Source organism: Octopus sinensis, linkage group LG1, assembly GCF_006345805.1.
Source record: "Octopus sinensis linkage group LG1, ASM634580v1, whole genome shotgun sequence".
Taxonomy (NCBI): domain Eukaryota; kingdom Metazoa; phylum Mollusca; class Cephalopoda; order Octopoda; family Octopodidae; genus Octopus; species Octopus sinensis.
Window position 1 is genome coordinate 97,516,535 of NC_042997.1, and position 17,402 is coordinate 97,533,936.

The following is a 17,402-nucleotide window of genomic DNA, read 5'->3' on the forward strand; positions in this document are numbered from 1 at the left end:
TCCCAACCACATGGTTCTGGGTTCAGTCCCACTGCATGGCACCTTGAGCAAGTGTCTTCTACTATAGCCTCAGGCTGATCAAAGTCTTGAGAGTGGATTTGGTAGACAGAACTGAAAGAAGCCCATCATATATATATATACATATATCTGTGTGTATCTGTCCCCACCCACCATCACTTGACAACGGGTGTTGGTAGGCGTGTGTCTCCATAACTAAGCAGTTCAGCAAAAGAGACCAATAGAAGAATGTACCAGGCTTAAAAAATAAGTATTGGGGTTGATCCATTCATGCGGTACCCCAGCATGGCTGCAGTCTAATGACTGAAACAAGTAGAAGTAACATCACCAAATTGCAGTCTTGCACAGATCCAGGTTCCAAAGTCATTTAAAATGAATATTGAAAATATTGCTTTAAAAATTCATGCTAGCACGGAAAACCAATGTTAAATGATGATGATGATGATATTTAAGCAGGAACTTTAATAAGTGAGAAGTTGAACTCACCCAACTGTTTCATGTTTTGAATAGTCATCATCCCAAGCATTAATACGCTGAGCTAGTTTAGCCAGACGAGAGCGACACTGTGGCTTGAATACTTCTTCATTTGGATCTCTATTTTCTTCTTGGCAAAGAGACTTTCGCGGTACTGGGACTGGTACATAATCACCATCATCTAAAAGTAAAACAGAGATGAAGAGTTATAAAGAATCAACACTGCCGTCAACGTAATTCTTTCCTTCTCTGTACGTTGCCTTTTCCTGATAGGTCAAACAAATGGCAAGAATGCATAAGAGACAACTCTGCTTGATAAGGCAAACTTATTTGTCTGCAACACCAAAAATTTAATTGGGGAAAGTAATGGAAGAAAATTGGGAAGCATATTATCTAAATCCCATGCCAGCATAGAAAATGGATGATAATTACAAACACCAAATAAGTTTAAAAACTCACCAGAACTAAGACAAAGAGTAGTCAAGTCATTTCTCCGCGACTGTACACCACGTATAGCCGGGGTATCTGGTTTTATATTTTGTTCTGCTGATCGGAGACACTGACGTTTAGGAGAATCTTTAATAAATATGAAGAAAAATTAGAAAAAGTGCATTCCTGCACACTTTATAATGAAGTGAAAATTAGATTAACCCTTTAGTGTTCAGATTACTCTGTTAAATGCAATATTTTTTTACTCAAATTGTTTTTAATTAATCCTGCATTATCTTATAGCTTTTGAGGTTTCAATGATGTGATTATTTATTTTTAGAATGTCAATGTAGGTTAGGTGTGAGAGGCCAGATATCGCCAGTTTGAATATAAAACATGTAGAATATTTGGGCCGGATATGGCCGGTTTAAAAAAAGAAAATAATTATGATTATCAAATAGATTACCCCAACATACCCAGCTTAACTCTTAATACTAATCTGTCTCAGACTGCTCCTACTTAAGTGTTCATATTTGAAGAAAAATATTAAAATCTTATAACATAAAAGATATACGATTTCAGTTGCTAGCTGACTGCCTTATATCTTTTTACTTGTTTCAGTAATTTGAATGTGGCCATGCTGGAGCACCGCCTTTAGTCAAGCAAATTGACTGCAGGACTTTCTCTTTGTAAGCCTAGTACTTATTGCATCGGTCTCCTTTGCTGAATCGCTAAATTACAGGGACGTAAACACACCAGCATCGGTTGTCAAGCAATGTTGTGGGTGACAAACACATACATATATATATATATATACAACCGGCTTCTTTTCAGTTTCTGCCTACCAAATCCACTCACAAGGCTTTGGTCGGCCAGAGGCTATAGTAGAAGACACTTGCCAAAGGTGCCATGCAGTGGGACTGAACCCAAGACCATGTGGTTGGTAAGCAAGCTACTTACCACACAGCCACTCTTTATCTTTCACTTGTTTCAGTCACTGGACTACCACTCTAATTTGGAATCTGGGCATAAAACTTTAATCACTGTGAGAGAAGATACGGTTACTTATGCCAAATTTATTAATTCATATGATGCCATTTTGTGTTATACTTCTGGTAATTTCCATTAGTTTCTTTGCTCTGATGTCAAATATATTTTAAACCACAAACTACTACAGCTATATTTGTACATCATTTCAAAAATGATTGGCAAAAGGCTATAGTAAAACTCATCCAGCAGCTTCTCTTCGGTTCATCATGTCACTCCCACTCCCTTTTTAAAGTCTTAAATGGAGAGGAGGATCATTATGAAGTGATATACTCTAAATATGTTTTAGCAGCCAAAATTGATATAAAAATCATTCCCAATAATATTGATTTTCTTTTTTTATCTTAGCTCAAAGCCCCAATTTTAAATTGAGGACAAAATGTTACTGAAAACAACTAAGTATGAGCCAGATACTTCATTTATTTTGTACACCCCACCCAGGAGATAAAAAAAAAACCCCAAACTTCATAGGATTTGAACTCAGTATTCTGAATGACAGATGTACTTATTGAAAGACAACTGCATTTCTTCCATCCCATTAATCATTTAACACTAAAATTATATATAACGTTCAGTGCGGGTGGCACGTAAAAAGCACCCACTACACTCACGGAGTGGTTGGCGTTAGGAAGGGCATCCAGCCGTAGAAACACTGCCAGATTTGACTGGGCCTGATGAAGCCTTCTGGCTTCACAGACCCCAGTAGAACCGTCCAACCCATGCTAGCATGGAAAACGGACGCTAAACGATGATGATGATGATGATGAAAGTAATGTAGGCGCGGGCATGGCTGTGTGGTTAGGGAGCTTGCTTCTTAACTACATGGTTTCGGGTTCAGTTCCACTGCGTGACACTTTGGGTAGGTGTCTTCCGCTATAGCCCTGAGCCAACCGGAGCTTTGTGATTGAATTCGGTAGGCGCGAGTTACTGCCGTGTGTGTATGTGTGCGTATAGCTGCTCAGTGCTTCTCCGAAAGAGAGAGAGGGGAATGCCAAGTAGAGTTCAATATAATAAAATCTCTTAAACCAATCTGAATGAAAATGTTTAACTGACATAATTACAATATTTGGTAAACCAAACGACAGTGATGGTAGTGGTAGTTGGGGCAGTTAGAAAACTTACTAAACTCTTAAAACAAAAGAAAAGATATTTCAAATCTTAAAGAGATTGGAATATTAAAACTTTCTTTTTTTTACAATTGACCAAAGCAATTATTATAACTGCTTACCATCATCTTGAACTGTTTCTATATTAGCTGACATGTCTTCAGATAAAGGTCTCCGTCTACTGTATATTCCATCTGTCTCACTCATCATTTTCAGCCTCTCTCTTCGTTCTTTAGTCCTCTCAATGATTTTCTGATATTTAAAAATGACAGAAAAAAAAAAGAAAAAAAAACACTAAGTTATCAGACAATTAAAAGGCATGTAGTTAATTTATGTAAGATTACTTAATTTCATTCAAACCACAAACTCAATCTGACAACATTTCCAGTCCACTTTCTTGGTTTGATAAAATGAATCCTCCTTAGGATAAACCTTACATGACCTTATCAAAACAATGTTCAAGGTTAGTAATAATAAAACTAAAAACAAAAAAGTTTTAAAAATTTCCATTCATAATGATGACAATAGGTTGGACATGGACAAAATCAAAATTATTGAAAACTTAATATAGATATTAATGAATATAAATATTAATGTTTTTGAATTTGATGTGATTATTTAACAGCTGTCTTAACCCTTTCAATACCAACCTGGCTGAAACCGCCTCTGGGTCTCTAATACAAATGTCTTGTTTCCATAAGTTTCGAATTAAAATCTTCCACCAAGCCTTAGTCACAATTTATGTTCCTAACACTAGCTGAATGATAACTAAGTTATTTTACTAAATTCTTTGTTATATTTAAAGTAATTGAAAGAAACACAGAGCATCTCAAAATAAATACAGTAACGAAAGGGTTAAATACTAGCATTTAGCAGCTATTTTATTGTTCAGCATATTTCCTTGTGAATCAATGAAACACATGTCTGTTTATAATCTTGTACTCTCATTTTTCCTCTAGTTTCTTAGTGACTTCATCTCTGACAAATGTCAATTCACTTTCTCCAGCAGTAAAACATAAGGAAATCTATATGAGATTAGGTTTTCTTCCTTTTATCATTTTCCTATCACCCTACAGTTGGATGACATCACAAATCACTTCAAGCAGCAAAAAGTTTTAAAATCTCTTTAGAGCTTACCCAATCTATAAGAGTTAGCATAGATTAGTTGTGGAGGCACATGGCCTAGTGGTTAGAGCAGTGGAATCGTGGTCGAGGGATCATGGGTTCGAATCTCAGACCAGACGATGTGTGTGTTTATGAGCGAAAACACCTAAGCTCCACGCGGTTCCGGCAGAAGGTAATGGCAAAACTTGTCACAACTTTCTCTCACTTTTTCCTCCTGCATCTTGCAGCTCACCTGCGATGGACCATCGTCCCGTCCAGGTGGGGAAGGTATATGCCAAGAAACCGGCCCTTATGAGCCAGGCATGGCTCGAGAAGGAACAAACAACAACAAAGATTAGTTGGTTAAATAGCAAACTATAAAGAGAAAGAAAAACTACTTCAGACTCCGTTTGAAATGAAGGTTTCTTCTTTTTATTTCATATCAATTTTTGGAATGACACCTGGTACCACAACAGTGTAGTTATCCAAAGTAAAATTTCTAGAAGTTATTGCTTTATATCATTTAACATCCACTCTTCCAAGCTAGTATAAGTCAGATGGAATTTGTTGAGGCAGATTTTCTACGACCTGTTACCAACACTTAATGCTGCCCAAACAAAGTAAAATTTCCAGATGTTTTCCACAGAAGACTGGAAACAAACACTGCTTGTATGATGGTGGTGCTTGTCTACAACAGTCATATTATGTCAAGACAAGGGATTCACACAAACATATTGAATCTTCTTTCAGTTTCCATCAACAAAATCCAAATCCACTCAACAAGGCTTTGGTTGGTCCAGAGATATAGCAGAAGACACTTGCCAAAGGTGCAGAGCAGTAGGACTGAACCCAAGATAATATGGTTGCAAAGTAAGCTTCTTAACTACACACCCATTAAAACTTGACAGCACTGGTTCTAGTTAATCTGTATTAATGGAAAGAATGAGAGTAAAGACAAAACTAGTTGAATTCAACTTTGATCACAATGAGATGCAGCTAAACACCTTGAAGCATTTGTCTGACAATCTGCTGATTGTGCCATGTCAGAATGGATAATGAATTTACATTTTAAGTTGAATATCAAGTCCAGCAAGCATCTTTCATATTAGCCAATGAGAAGTTCTACCAAGTTACTTAACCAATTCAATTCTTTAGCAAGATCAACAAAATTCTCATTTTCATGAGGTCTGTAGATTTAGCAGCCCTAAATTTTATGCCAATACACACACAATAAACGCAAATTAACAAACAATGTATGTATATGTGTGTGTGTGTGTGTGTGTGTGTATGTATATATATATATATATATATATATATCAGGAGGAGACCCCCTTCAGTCATGATGGACCATGGGGTTACACCTAGAAAGTTAACCTCTGAGGCACAAGTCTGGGCAAGGTTATCTGTAGAAGGCCAGCAGTCGCCCATACATACCAGCCTCCCCTCTCCACACTACTGATGTTAACCAAGGGAAAGGCAAAGGCCGATACAGCTTGGCACCAGTGATGCCCCAACTCATTTCTACAGCTGAATTAACTGGAGCAACATGAAATAAAAGTGTCTTGCTCAAGAATGCAACATGCAGCCCAGTCAAGGAATCGAACTCACAACCTCACGATCATAAGCTTGACACTAACCAATGAGCCATGCACCTTCATACAGACACACACACACACTCACACACATATATATATATATATATATATATATATATATATAATGTATGGATATATGTGAGAGAGAGAGAGAGAGAGATCTGAACTATGGCCCTGATCAAGAAAGCTGACCAAATTTAGGTTTCATATCAATAAATTTATTAAACTTGCTCTCCAAACAAATTTTTAGAATTTTCCAGTTTTCTCAATGCTAAGTAACCTTATTTAATATTAAATAACCTTAGCTTATGAGCAATAATTTCTTTGGTTTAAGACGCCACTGAATTAAAAATGTATTAACTTTACTGGCATGGCTACATAATTGGAATGTGTGCTTGCAAACCATTCTGAAATCAAGATGATAATGCTTAAATTAAAGAAGTTACAAATGAATGTACAAAGATAACATAATGGTGCCTAATGCTTCAATAAACCTCAGACTAACAACATTGCTTAGTAGCTAGAATATAAGAATTTCAGTTAAAACTGCACTCATGAAGTCAAACTTATCCTAGATAACTCTATTTTTAAAATACATTGATAAGGACAGTTTATTTCAGTACATTTAGCATTAAGGTTCATGGTTGGGTTGTAAAATTAAATCATCTGACAAAAACCATTCTTCTAAAAAAAAAAAAAACATGTAATATATATATTCTGAGACCCCCTTTGGTCACAACACAGACCATAGGATTGCACCTAGAAAGTTACCCTCCCAGGCACAAGTCCAGGCAAGGTTGTTTATGGAAGACCAGCAGTCGCCCATGCATACCGGCTTCCCCTCTCCATGCCACCAGTGTTATCCAAGAGAAAGGCAACGGCTGATACAACTTGGCACCTGTGACATCGCAGCTCATTTCTACACCTGAGTGAACTGGAGCAACGTGAAATAAAAAGTGTCTTGCTCAAGAACACAAGACAGCCTGGTCCAGGATTTGAGCTCACAACCTCACGATCGTAAGCTTGACGCTCTAACCACTGAGCCATGCGCCTTCGCAATATATATATATGCACTCTCTTATTCTTCAAGTGGTTTCTGACAATCCACCATAGTAGATTATGATCAACTCCAGTACATTAGTGGCACTTATTTTCTTGGCCTCAGATGGATGAAAGGCAAAAATCAACTTGGAACATAAATGTAACTAAATTTAGTAAAGTATTTTGTTTCAAGTGCTGATTCTGCCATACACAATGAAACAATATAAGTCATTTATAATGGCTAACAAAGAATGTAGATTTCAAAATTATAGGAAATGGGATTAATAAAAGATTACAGTAAAGTTTGCATGTGTGTAACTGGCCAGTTTTAACAGCTAATGAGATCACAGGTGAAGGGCAAGGGCCTGAAGTGTTACATTATTCACTCCCCATGGAAATGGAACTTAAACTATAAACTAATGGTTGCAAACATGTACAAGCAAATTCCAGTCTTTACTTAATACTATGTGTTAGGCATCAAAGAACATCATCATTTAACATATGTTGTCCATGCTGGCATGGGTTAGATGGTTTGACCAGGGATGGTAAGCTGGAAGACTGCATCAGACTCCAGATTGATTCAGCATGGTTTTCTATGGCTGGATGCCCTTCCTAACACCAACCACTCAGAGTATAATGGGTGCTTTTACGTACCACCAGCACAGGTGCCATTTGAACGACACCAGTATCTGCCATGACTGCTATGAGGGTTCACTCAAGTAAAATGAGAATCAAAGGGGTCCATAGGTAAAAAAAAAAAATGGTTGAGAACTACTGATGATGTTATATAGGTTCAGTCCCACTGAATAGCACCAGCACCTTATCAGAAGTGATGTTTAGTATACAGGTGGTAGTACTGTGAAGTAGAAAGCTGGTGGCAAAATGTGAGTTGAGTACACAATATAATTGCTCATCAGATGTGCTTTGTACTTTTTTGCTTAGAACAGTGCTTCTGATTTCTTTTAATTACTAGAAATTTGTTGTCTTGGAGATTGTTGCCAGTGCTGTTGGACTGGCTCATGTGCAGGTGGCACATATAAAACACCATTTGAGTGTGGCCGTCGCCAGTACCGCCTGACTGGCCCTCATGTCGGTGGCACATAAAAGCACCCACTACACTCTCGGAGTGGTTGGCGTTAAGAAGGGTATCCAGCTGTAGAAACTCTGCCAGATCAGATTGGAGCCTGGTGCAGCCATCTGGCTCGCCAGTCCTCAGTCAAACCGTCCAACTCATGCCAGCATGGAAAGCAGATGTTAAACGATGATGTGTGTATGTATAGAAACAGATGTGGTAAGCCTTACCCAAGAATTACTTGAAATTAAACTTTGTTCTTCCTCCATTTTAATATTCACTGAATGATATTCACTATGATAGTGAAATTAAGTCATAATGTGATCAACCGTTAATCCAACTTTTGAATAAAACAGACTATTTGTACTAAGTTCTCTGTACCTTAAAATTTACATTATATATATATATCTATCTATATATATATATAGCAGAAAAAAAAAACAGAGTGACTCAAGGGCCTAGAGTTTCGTATTCTTTAATCACTTGCTTCTGCTAATGATTTCACATTTTTGCCTCAAGGACAGCTTATGGGAGGGGATTAAGTCGATTACATCGACACCAGTACGTAACTGGTACTTATTTAATCGACCCCGAAAGGATGAAAGACAAAGTCAACCTCGGTGGAATTTGAACTCAGAACATAGCGACGGGCGAAATACCTATTTCTTTACTACCCACAAGGGGAACACAGGGGAGACAAACAGGGACAGACAAACGGATTAAGTCGATTAGATCGACCCCGGTGCGTAACTGGTACTTAATTTATCGACCCCGAAAGGATGAAAGACAAAGTCGACCTCAGCGGAATTTGAACTCAGAACGTAACGGCAGACGAAATACGGCTACGCATTTCGCCCGGCGTGCTAACGTTTCTGCCAGCTCGCCGCCTTCCCCCCCGACCGACTTTTGGAGAGAAACACCGGTATGTCGAATTTTTGAAAACTTCGTTAAAAAAAATAAACACTTTTAATTTGAATAACTATTACTTTGCTACCTCCTTTCATCATTACTCATTTATACATAATTAACATGTTCTATGATTAAAAAGAAAAAGTTGAAAAATATTTAATAAAGCACATTTCAATTTTACTTATGCTACACTTAGATTCTTTTACTAATGAGACTACGTGGTCATTCGAATTGTTAGAAAGAGCAGTCAAATCCATCATACTGAGTACACTATCTAGTGACCCCTTAAAAAAAGACGTGGTGGTCAAAACAATAATTCTTTTGTTCGTCGTCCAGAAGTTAAACTACAAATAAAATAGTTTACATTACATACAGAAATATTAAAAAAAAAAAAAAAAAGAACAAACAAAATATTTCAGGGTGGAGGAGAACATGACAGTTGCTTTTTCAAATGAGAGAAAACCGGTTACGTTCTAACGCCCATCCTTATTAGGTCAAAGCCGAAAAGATAAACAATTTTATCTTCACCGAGGAGGCGAGCAATAAAACGTGACCAGGATTTATCACCAACAGACTGTTGGGGAGGGAAATTCAAATTTTAACTTGTCAACATTTGAGCAATTGTTTCCTCTAAACTAGCTAGTGTGTATTTATAGAGCTCGTTTCTTTACTAATTAATACCAGATACTGTAAAGTAAATTCCTTATTACTAGTCTAAATACAGAGGGACAGGAAAGGTGGGAGAGAAGGTATATATAGAATAAACAATAGTGTGTGTATGTAGGTTTATGTACTAGTCTACACATTGTTGTCTACACCTCACACATGATATACAAAACGGTTACAGCCGTTTTGTTTATTTGTTGATTTTTTTTTTTTTTTTAACTGAAATAGTACAAAAACATGAAGATAAAAATAGTTCAGTCTTTTAGAAACAGGTTTTAAAATATCAGACAGAGCAGAAAAATTAAGGGATAGAATAGATTTTAAATTTTCAACCAAAGAAAAAGCGAACTTTCGGAACGGAATCGTTGTCCTACATAATGTCGGAAGTTTTTTTTCTCTGGATTTTTCCCCATTTTATAGTATCTCACATTTCAGAACATTGAAACTGGAAAAGGGATAGGGACTTTTAAAAAAAAAAAAAACGTTTAGTTTAAATTCATGTTTTTCAAACATTTTGTCATCGCCGTCGCACCCACCTCATCGTGCCTTCCGAACAGCAAGCACTTGCTATTCCGAAAGTCTGCCGAGAAGACAAAAAAATGGAGTGACAGTTCACATTCATTCAATCTCGACACAGTATTCTACACCAAAGGAATGGGATAACAAAAAGCAACTGACTAGATTTCAAGTCATAAAACACAACGAGGCCTGAGTTTTGAAGAAGCTGTCCCTTGAAGACCCTTATCTCACGGGAAAGCACAAGAAGGGAAGAAGTAAAATTAGAAGGGAAAATGAAAAAATTATTTTCTGAATCGTAATTTCCGTTGTGTGAAAGCACACACACACAAGAAAAAAAGGAGAATAAAACTACTCTTTTCCCTTCTGTGAGGTATAGGACCGCCCTGACCCCAAATGCTTCCAACAGAAAGGATTCCACTAAAAGGGATCAAAGGGTCAGGTGTGGTTTTAAACTTGGGTGACAGCTGTTGTCATCCGCAACTATAAAAGATATAAGGAACAGAGGCAGCATTCAATAACTTGTTCGTGGTCGTTGCAGAACGTAACTTTTTATAAATAAAATCTACATTATCCTAATTGATATTATTATGTCTGAGTTAAAAAAAAAAAATAAAAGCCCAACGTAATCCAGATCAAGTGTTCAGAAAAGAAAGCATTAAGTGTTCCAGATGATATTCTGCAGAGTTACTTTTATATCATGTTGCACACCGAACTGAAGAGGAGAGCAGCACAGAAAGCAAGAGTCCCAATGGGTCTTAACTCTCCTATAACATGCCTCTACTGTAACCGTAGATTTTGTGCTAATATTGACCTAATAAGCCACCTGAGGATCCATAAAAAATGGCTTAGAAAGACGTATTTTTTCTTTCTGAGTAATATAATTTTGAAGAATTCATCAAGATATTCTTAATCAGGACGAGCATATCTCTGCAAATTTTCATTTAAAATATGCAGTTTTTAAAAAAAGAGTTATGGGTAAAATAATGTCGGAGAAGAGCACTGAACTGCAATTATACCTTAACTGAATTCGTAGCAAGTGCTTTGTTATGCATTACATGTATATAAAAATGCGCCCTTCACCCCACCCCTAAGTGGTCGTTCAAACAGTTAGAAATAACAGCTAATTTTTTTTTTAACATTCGGGATTATGAGTCTTCAAAAATATGCGTAACTTTTTAAATAGTAGATATGAAAAGTTCTGAAAAAAAAGTCGAAACTGAAAGATTACGGGAAAAAGGAGGCAGATAGTCTAAACCAACTACAGAGTCGAATTATATTTGGCAAAATCGTAATCTACAATGCTTAAAATATACATAACCAAAGGACTTGCGATTTTTGGCGCACTATAATTCCCGACTCAACTGAAACGTCATGGGCGCTTTAGCATAGGACAGAGCAGTCACGGTTGGGACCCCGCTGGTAGGTCTGCTCAACCAGGGCATGCATTCCTGGGGGGTAACAAGTACTGACATATTAATTGCCAAAATTTGGCAATCTTTCGTTTGTAGTAGATTGCCGTAAATTTTATAACAACCTTTCGTTGTTGTCCATGCCAACACGAATTTTGCTTTTTCTATTCATTATATACGATAAATGAGTGACACATTAAGTCATACTAGCTTTTATAAAAATAACACAAGGGCTATAGATTAACAAATGTCGATAAGAGTTAAGACTTCCATAATGGTTCACTTCAATCTAAATAAAAACATACCAACCCAAACGTAAGAATGATTTTCTTTATTAGAAGCTGCTATCCGTTCAAAGTTTTTTCGTAGCCGAAAGACCGAGTGGCATTTATTCTTTTCGTTGTTATCAGAAATGTTGAATTCAAATTCGCAATCGGAGCCGACATGGCCAGCGATAGATGTCAGACAAGAATCCTTACAGTTGCTGAGCGTGTAAAAAACGGAAGAGCCATCAGTTAACTGTAAGGATGGCGGATAATTAGTGGTTATTGATAGAGGTTTGATAGTGAAATTTGGTCTATGGAGTGACGGATGTTGAGGACAATCAGAAAGACGTTTAGCCTTTGGTGAACAGTTCTTACGTTGTGTTGGGATGCAAACAAAGCTGGAACAAGATGTATCAACCTCTGTGATATCAGACTGAGTAGAGAGTGACCAGGAAAGGCTGTCAAAAGGTACTCGAGCACCGACTCGTATCGGTGAAGAAGCAACAGGAGTGAAAGAGCGCATGCAAGTCTTTCGTTCTGAGTTGTAATCATAATCGTTGTCATCATAGAAGCTGTCATTTAACATCTTTAACAAATTCATAGCTAGAAATGTTTAAGGTTTTAGGAAGAGAAAAAGAGCTATTGCAAAATGTTCAGCGCTCAATTCGAGAATAAGAATGTAATAATAATCGTCGTCGATTCAAATTATGAAATCAGGCAACGTTGAATAGACAAAAAAGAAAAATGTATAAAAAAATATTTACTAATGTTTAGAAATGATAAATATAGAAAAAATAATATAGTTAGAAAAAAAAATACAATTAGTTGCAGAAACAAAATTTTATGAAACAATTTACCAAATTCAATTAGATGAGTAAATAAAAAAAAAATTACAAAGAAAAAATGTCTATGTTTAACCAAATGATAGGAACAAAGTATGACAATATTTAAAGCTGAATATTAATAAATAAATAGACTAAAACTAGTAAATTATTAGTAAACTTGCATGAACATCAACTTCCAACTTTCCGAAAAAATGTTTCCAAAAAAGAAGGAAATATGTCAAGCAAAAACGTAAGCAAACATTTAAAAACTGTTAAATTTTAAAATTTAAAGTATTTAAAATAAGGAAAAGGTACTTATAAAAGTGGGATAGTTAAAAGTAGTGAAATTAAATAAAATATGTACAATATATACATATAATATTGACAGCCAGAGAAAGCGTGAACGAGTGAGTGAGATGCATTAACACAGAAACAATGACTTATGGCCCATCATAATTTATATTCACGGCAATATCTTTTTTGCATATTATATTTTCTAACTTACCCGTGTTTCTTCATCCATGGTGTTATGTATCGAGACTGAACTCGAATACCTTTAGCCGATTTGTGTTGAATAATAAATAACAATCACAAGAGGTATATTTGAATATAATTAAGTTCGAGATAAACAATTAACTTGCAGGACACTAGTAAAATATACTTGTAATTATCTAATTCAAACTTAGCGCCGGTTGATAGTGTGGCCGACGGAAAATGTGATTCGGTAGTTTCCGGAGTTAACCGAAATTTTCGCTAACCTATTTAATACGAACAAAGAGCGATTAAATAAACTTGAGTGATTAAAAATACATTTTTTTTAAAAAGTAACTTGCTTAAAAATTCCTGTTTGAATTTTTAAATAGAATCTATTGAAAGTGGATATTTCCGAAATAAAAAGTCGCTAATTCTCGGCGATGTCCGCCAGTTAGCTATTTGAAAACACTTTGTTGACGGTTGTTATTTTGTCACGTGTAAGGAAGTTGTCTGATACTAGCCTACCACCTATGATTAAAAACAATCGAACCGTGAACACTCGCCTTTTTCTTATGTGTAGAGAACTCAGGACCAAAGTATCTATATCTCCTTTTGTAAGAGGATGAGGTCTTATTTGAGGGAGATTTGGGTTCTATTCCTAGCGGTAGCAACCCTTTCGCTTGCGAATGAAGTCGTAATAGAGGAGTATGTTTGTGTTTTTCTCCTTTTGAGTAATTGAACAGCTGATATTAATGCCGAATTTAAAATGTTAGATTTAAGTCACATATACGCATATATATGTGACTTGAATTTTAATCTTAGCAAATTTGGACTTCGTAAAACTTTATTGAATCACAGTTTAATTGCAAGGAAACAAAGAAAAAGAAAAAAAAATAGGTGTGATGGGGTGGGTGGCAGAAAGTGGAGGGGGAATGGGTAACGCATCCCAGAATTACTGGTGTGCTCAGCCGCCCCCTGCGGTGATGACCGCGATGACGTTGCTGCGGAGAATGGCCAACGACACTTGCTGCAGCAGCCAATCCACCTCGCGGGGCTCATCTCTCAGTCGGGCCACTGTTATCCTGATTTTGCGGAGGAAATGGGTAGTGCAGGGTCTGTGTACACATGAAGTCTCAATGGCGACTGGCACAGACTGATAGCGGCCTGTCAGACTTATATACTTATTTATTTCCATCTCTTCTGTGTTACGGGCGGCAATATCCGAGGGTACTACTTAAGAAGAGTGGTCCCGGTGTGCGCATCCGCGCTACCTAGTCGTGACTAGTCGATCCTTACTTTATGTTTTTGTATTTTATTTACTTTGTTTTAAAAAAAATATTTATTTTGTGTTTTATTTACTTTGCTAGGTAGTCGTAGGATCGACTAGTCACGACTAGGTAATGCGAGTGCGCGCACCGGGACCACTCTTCTTAAGTAGTACCTATCCGAGTTTGCAGCCAATGCAGCAAGGTTGGAGCCGGAGAATTTGTTGCTGCACGTCGCGTCCCAGACTGGCAAGTTGCCTCCCTCGAATGGGAATTTCTTCAGGGTGCTTACCGTCCACGCTGTCAAGGCCTACTGGTTCCAGCTGAGACGGGAAGCCGGTTTATTATGTCATTCAGAGTGGAGTGTCGGGGGAATCGGCCCGCGCTATGGTTGCAGGATAATGGATGCAGGTCGAATTCATCGAGTACCACACCTCAACGGCATTTGTGTGGCTCACACACGCGGAGACTAAGGTGTTGGGCCACTCCGATACAAGTGTACCCATCATCTAGAAAAGTACCGGTGGATGAATAGGGCTTCGTATTGAGCTATGCGCTGTTGTTTAGCTGCGAAGTGGAATGGAGGTAAGCAAGGTGGTGCTGGTCAAATGATGTCTCATCCACCCGAAGGCAGACTTGCCTCTCATGTCATCCCAGTTACATTGGACAACTGTTTTCTGGGTGGGGTGGGGTAGAGCAAGGCCTTCAGCAGTCCCATCGGCTCGGGCCAACTCCAGTTCTTGGGTCACATCTGGTTCGACATCTGTGGACTATCTCGCAGTTGAGGCTGAGGGAAAATAGGCCGGTAGATCCAGGTTCCATGCAGACCAAAGCCGCCGAATCTAACACGTCACAAAAGTCGGGGGGGGGGGGCACATTTGTGTAAGTATGCCCATAATCTTACATTGGGGTTTGTAATGATATACAATTATTTAGAAAACAACCAATTCAGGAAGCCATACACAAGTTTTGTTAACGTTAACATATTTAATGTTGGAAGCAATAGAAAGCCGACTAGAAATAATTATTCGGCGAGTAAAAATAAATCTAGTTAATGTATAACACCCAGCTCTCATAGAGACCAGATATTTTTCGACTGCATTTTTCTGGCTGGTGAATGAAGGTAATATCCAGATGATGATCTTCATTTGTCTTTTATTTGTTTCAGTTTGTGGATTGCGGTCATGCTAGGGCACCGTCTTGAAGGGTTTTGTCGAACAAATCGACCTACCATTTTTTTAAAAGTCTAATTCTGAATTTGTCAGTCTCATTTGATGAAGCGCCAATTTACGGGGGTGTAAGCAATCCGACAGCGGTCATCAAACAATGGTGAGGGACAGACAACACACACACTCACGGATATATACGATGTGCTTCTTCACAGTTTTCACCTAGCAAATTTACTCACAAGGAATTGGTCGACCCGGGGTTATGGGAGAAGACGCTTGCCCAAAGTGTCATGCAACGGGATTGAACCCGAAACCATATGGTTACAAAGCGAGCTTCTTGACAATACAGTCACACATGCGCCTATAAATATAATGAAGTAAGAAAGAAAGAAAGAAAGAAATGGGAAAAGTAGTCTCTCATTGTACGGCTGAGAAAAGGAGGTGCACATTTTAGGTCTGGCTTAGGGCATGAATACCCTGGTGCCGGCTCTGCAAACAAAACGAAATGGTTAAGTGCAGAATGTCAATCATTATTGATCCGCTTGAGTAGAGTTTACCTCGGATTAAACAAGAACTTTGTAGAAGAAGGAAGTTGAGTGATTCAGTGGCAATATTGCTGCTTCGCAATGCGGCAAACTGGCACGCCGGACAAAATGCTTAGCACTGTTTCGTTCATTTTTACGTTATGAGTTCAAATTCTGCTGAGGTCGACAAGATAAGAACCAGTTAATGTAATCGACTGTTCCCTTCCCCCGAAATTGCTGGCCTTGTGCCAAAAATTTGAAAACAGGACTGATGTTTCGTAGCTCCTCTGTGAAAGGTGAGAACATAGAAGGTTCTCGGATCCTGCGAAAGGTACCTAAGGTCGACAGGTTAAGTCTAGTGTTTAGATAAGAAGCTAACATAACAGTTATGACGACCATATGATCTTTGGAAAAGAATGACTATTTCCTCTAACTAAAACAGTAGTTCTCAACCAGTTTTTATATATGGGCCCCTTTCATTCCTATTTTATCCGAGTGGACCCTTATAACCAGTCAATGTTTAAAAATTCTACTATACTTTTTATAATTGAATATTATTAGGAATTGTATAGAAAAAATGTTGAAATATTTTGCGTGTTGTAGAAGTATAACCGATTTTATTGCACATAAATTTTAACAACAAAATCTTATATGGACCTCAGTTGAGTACCACTAGTTTAAAATATGTCGTTTTGTTTAATTAAAAGTAACCTTCGCATTTTCATGAATAATAAACGCTTTACGGAGTTTGCTCCCTTGAATCAGTACATCCACAATACATTTCAACATTTATTTTCACTAATTGCCTTTAACAATAATATCAATAAATGAATTATGTTGCGAGCTGATTTATCTGCTCTTCCATTATAGAAATTATATTTCACGTTTGTGTGGAGGCGCAATGGCCCAGTGGTTAGGGCAGCGGACTCGCGGTCATAGGATCGCGATTTCGATTCCCAGACCGGGCGTTGTGAGTGTTTATTGAGCGAAAACACCTAAAGCTCCACGAGGCTTCGGCAGGGGATGGTGGTGATCCCGGCTGTACTCTTTCACCACAACTTTCTCTCACTCTTACTTCCTGTTGTACCTGTATTTCAAAGGGCCGGCCTTGTCACTCTCTGTGTCACGCTGAATATCCCCGAGAACTACGTTAAGGGTACACGTGTCTGTGGAGTGCTCAGCCACTTACACGTTAATTTCACGAGCAGGCTGTTCCGTTGATTCGGATCAACCGGAACCCTCGTCGTCGTAACCGACGGAGCGCTTCCTATATTTCACGTCCACATGTTCTTGTGAGTGTTGTCGCCCCTACACAGCAGATATTTTGGGTATTGTTTCTATCCCAGAAATAACTATTAGAAATCGCTCTAGTCAAATTGCTAACCATTTTGATTTTCATTCTGGTAGAGTAGGTTCATTTCAGTGATACTGCAAATACCTATTTCTTTACTACCCACAAGAGGCTAAACACAGAGGGGACAAACAAGGACA

General features: G+C 37.8%; 1 protein-coding gene across 2 annotated transcripts in view; it reads right to left on the reverse strand.

The window, feature by feature from the left end:
• LOC115216844 (anillin) overlaps positions 1-13,180 on the reverse strand; it is a 41,977-nt gene extending 28,797 nt beyond the window's left edge. For both annotated transcript variants that reach the window (XM_029786421.2, XM_036503134.1), the window contains exons 1-4: positions 12,985-13,180; positions 3,197-3,326; positions 952-1,068; positions 505-673 (exon numbers count right to left, since the gene is read on the reverse strand). In XM_029786421.2, the coding sequence (XP_029642281.1) occupies positions 505-673; positions 952-1,068; positions 3,197-3,326; positions 12,985-13,002 (434 nt within the window). In that variant the 5' untranslated portion in view covers positions 13,003-13,180. The remainder of the gene's footprint in view (positions 1-504; positions 674-951; positions 1,069-3,196; positions 3,327-12,984) is intronic.
• Positions 13,181-17,402: the final 4,222 nt, after the last annotated feature.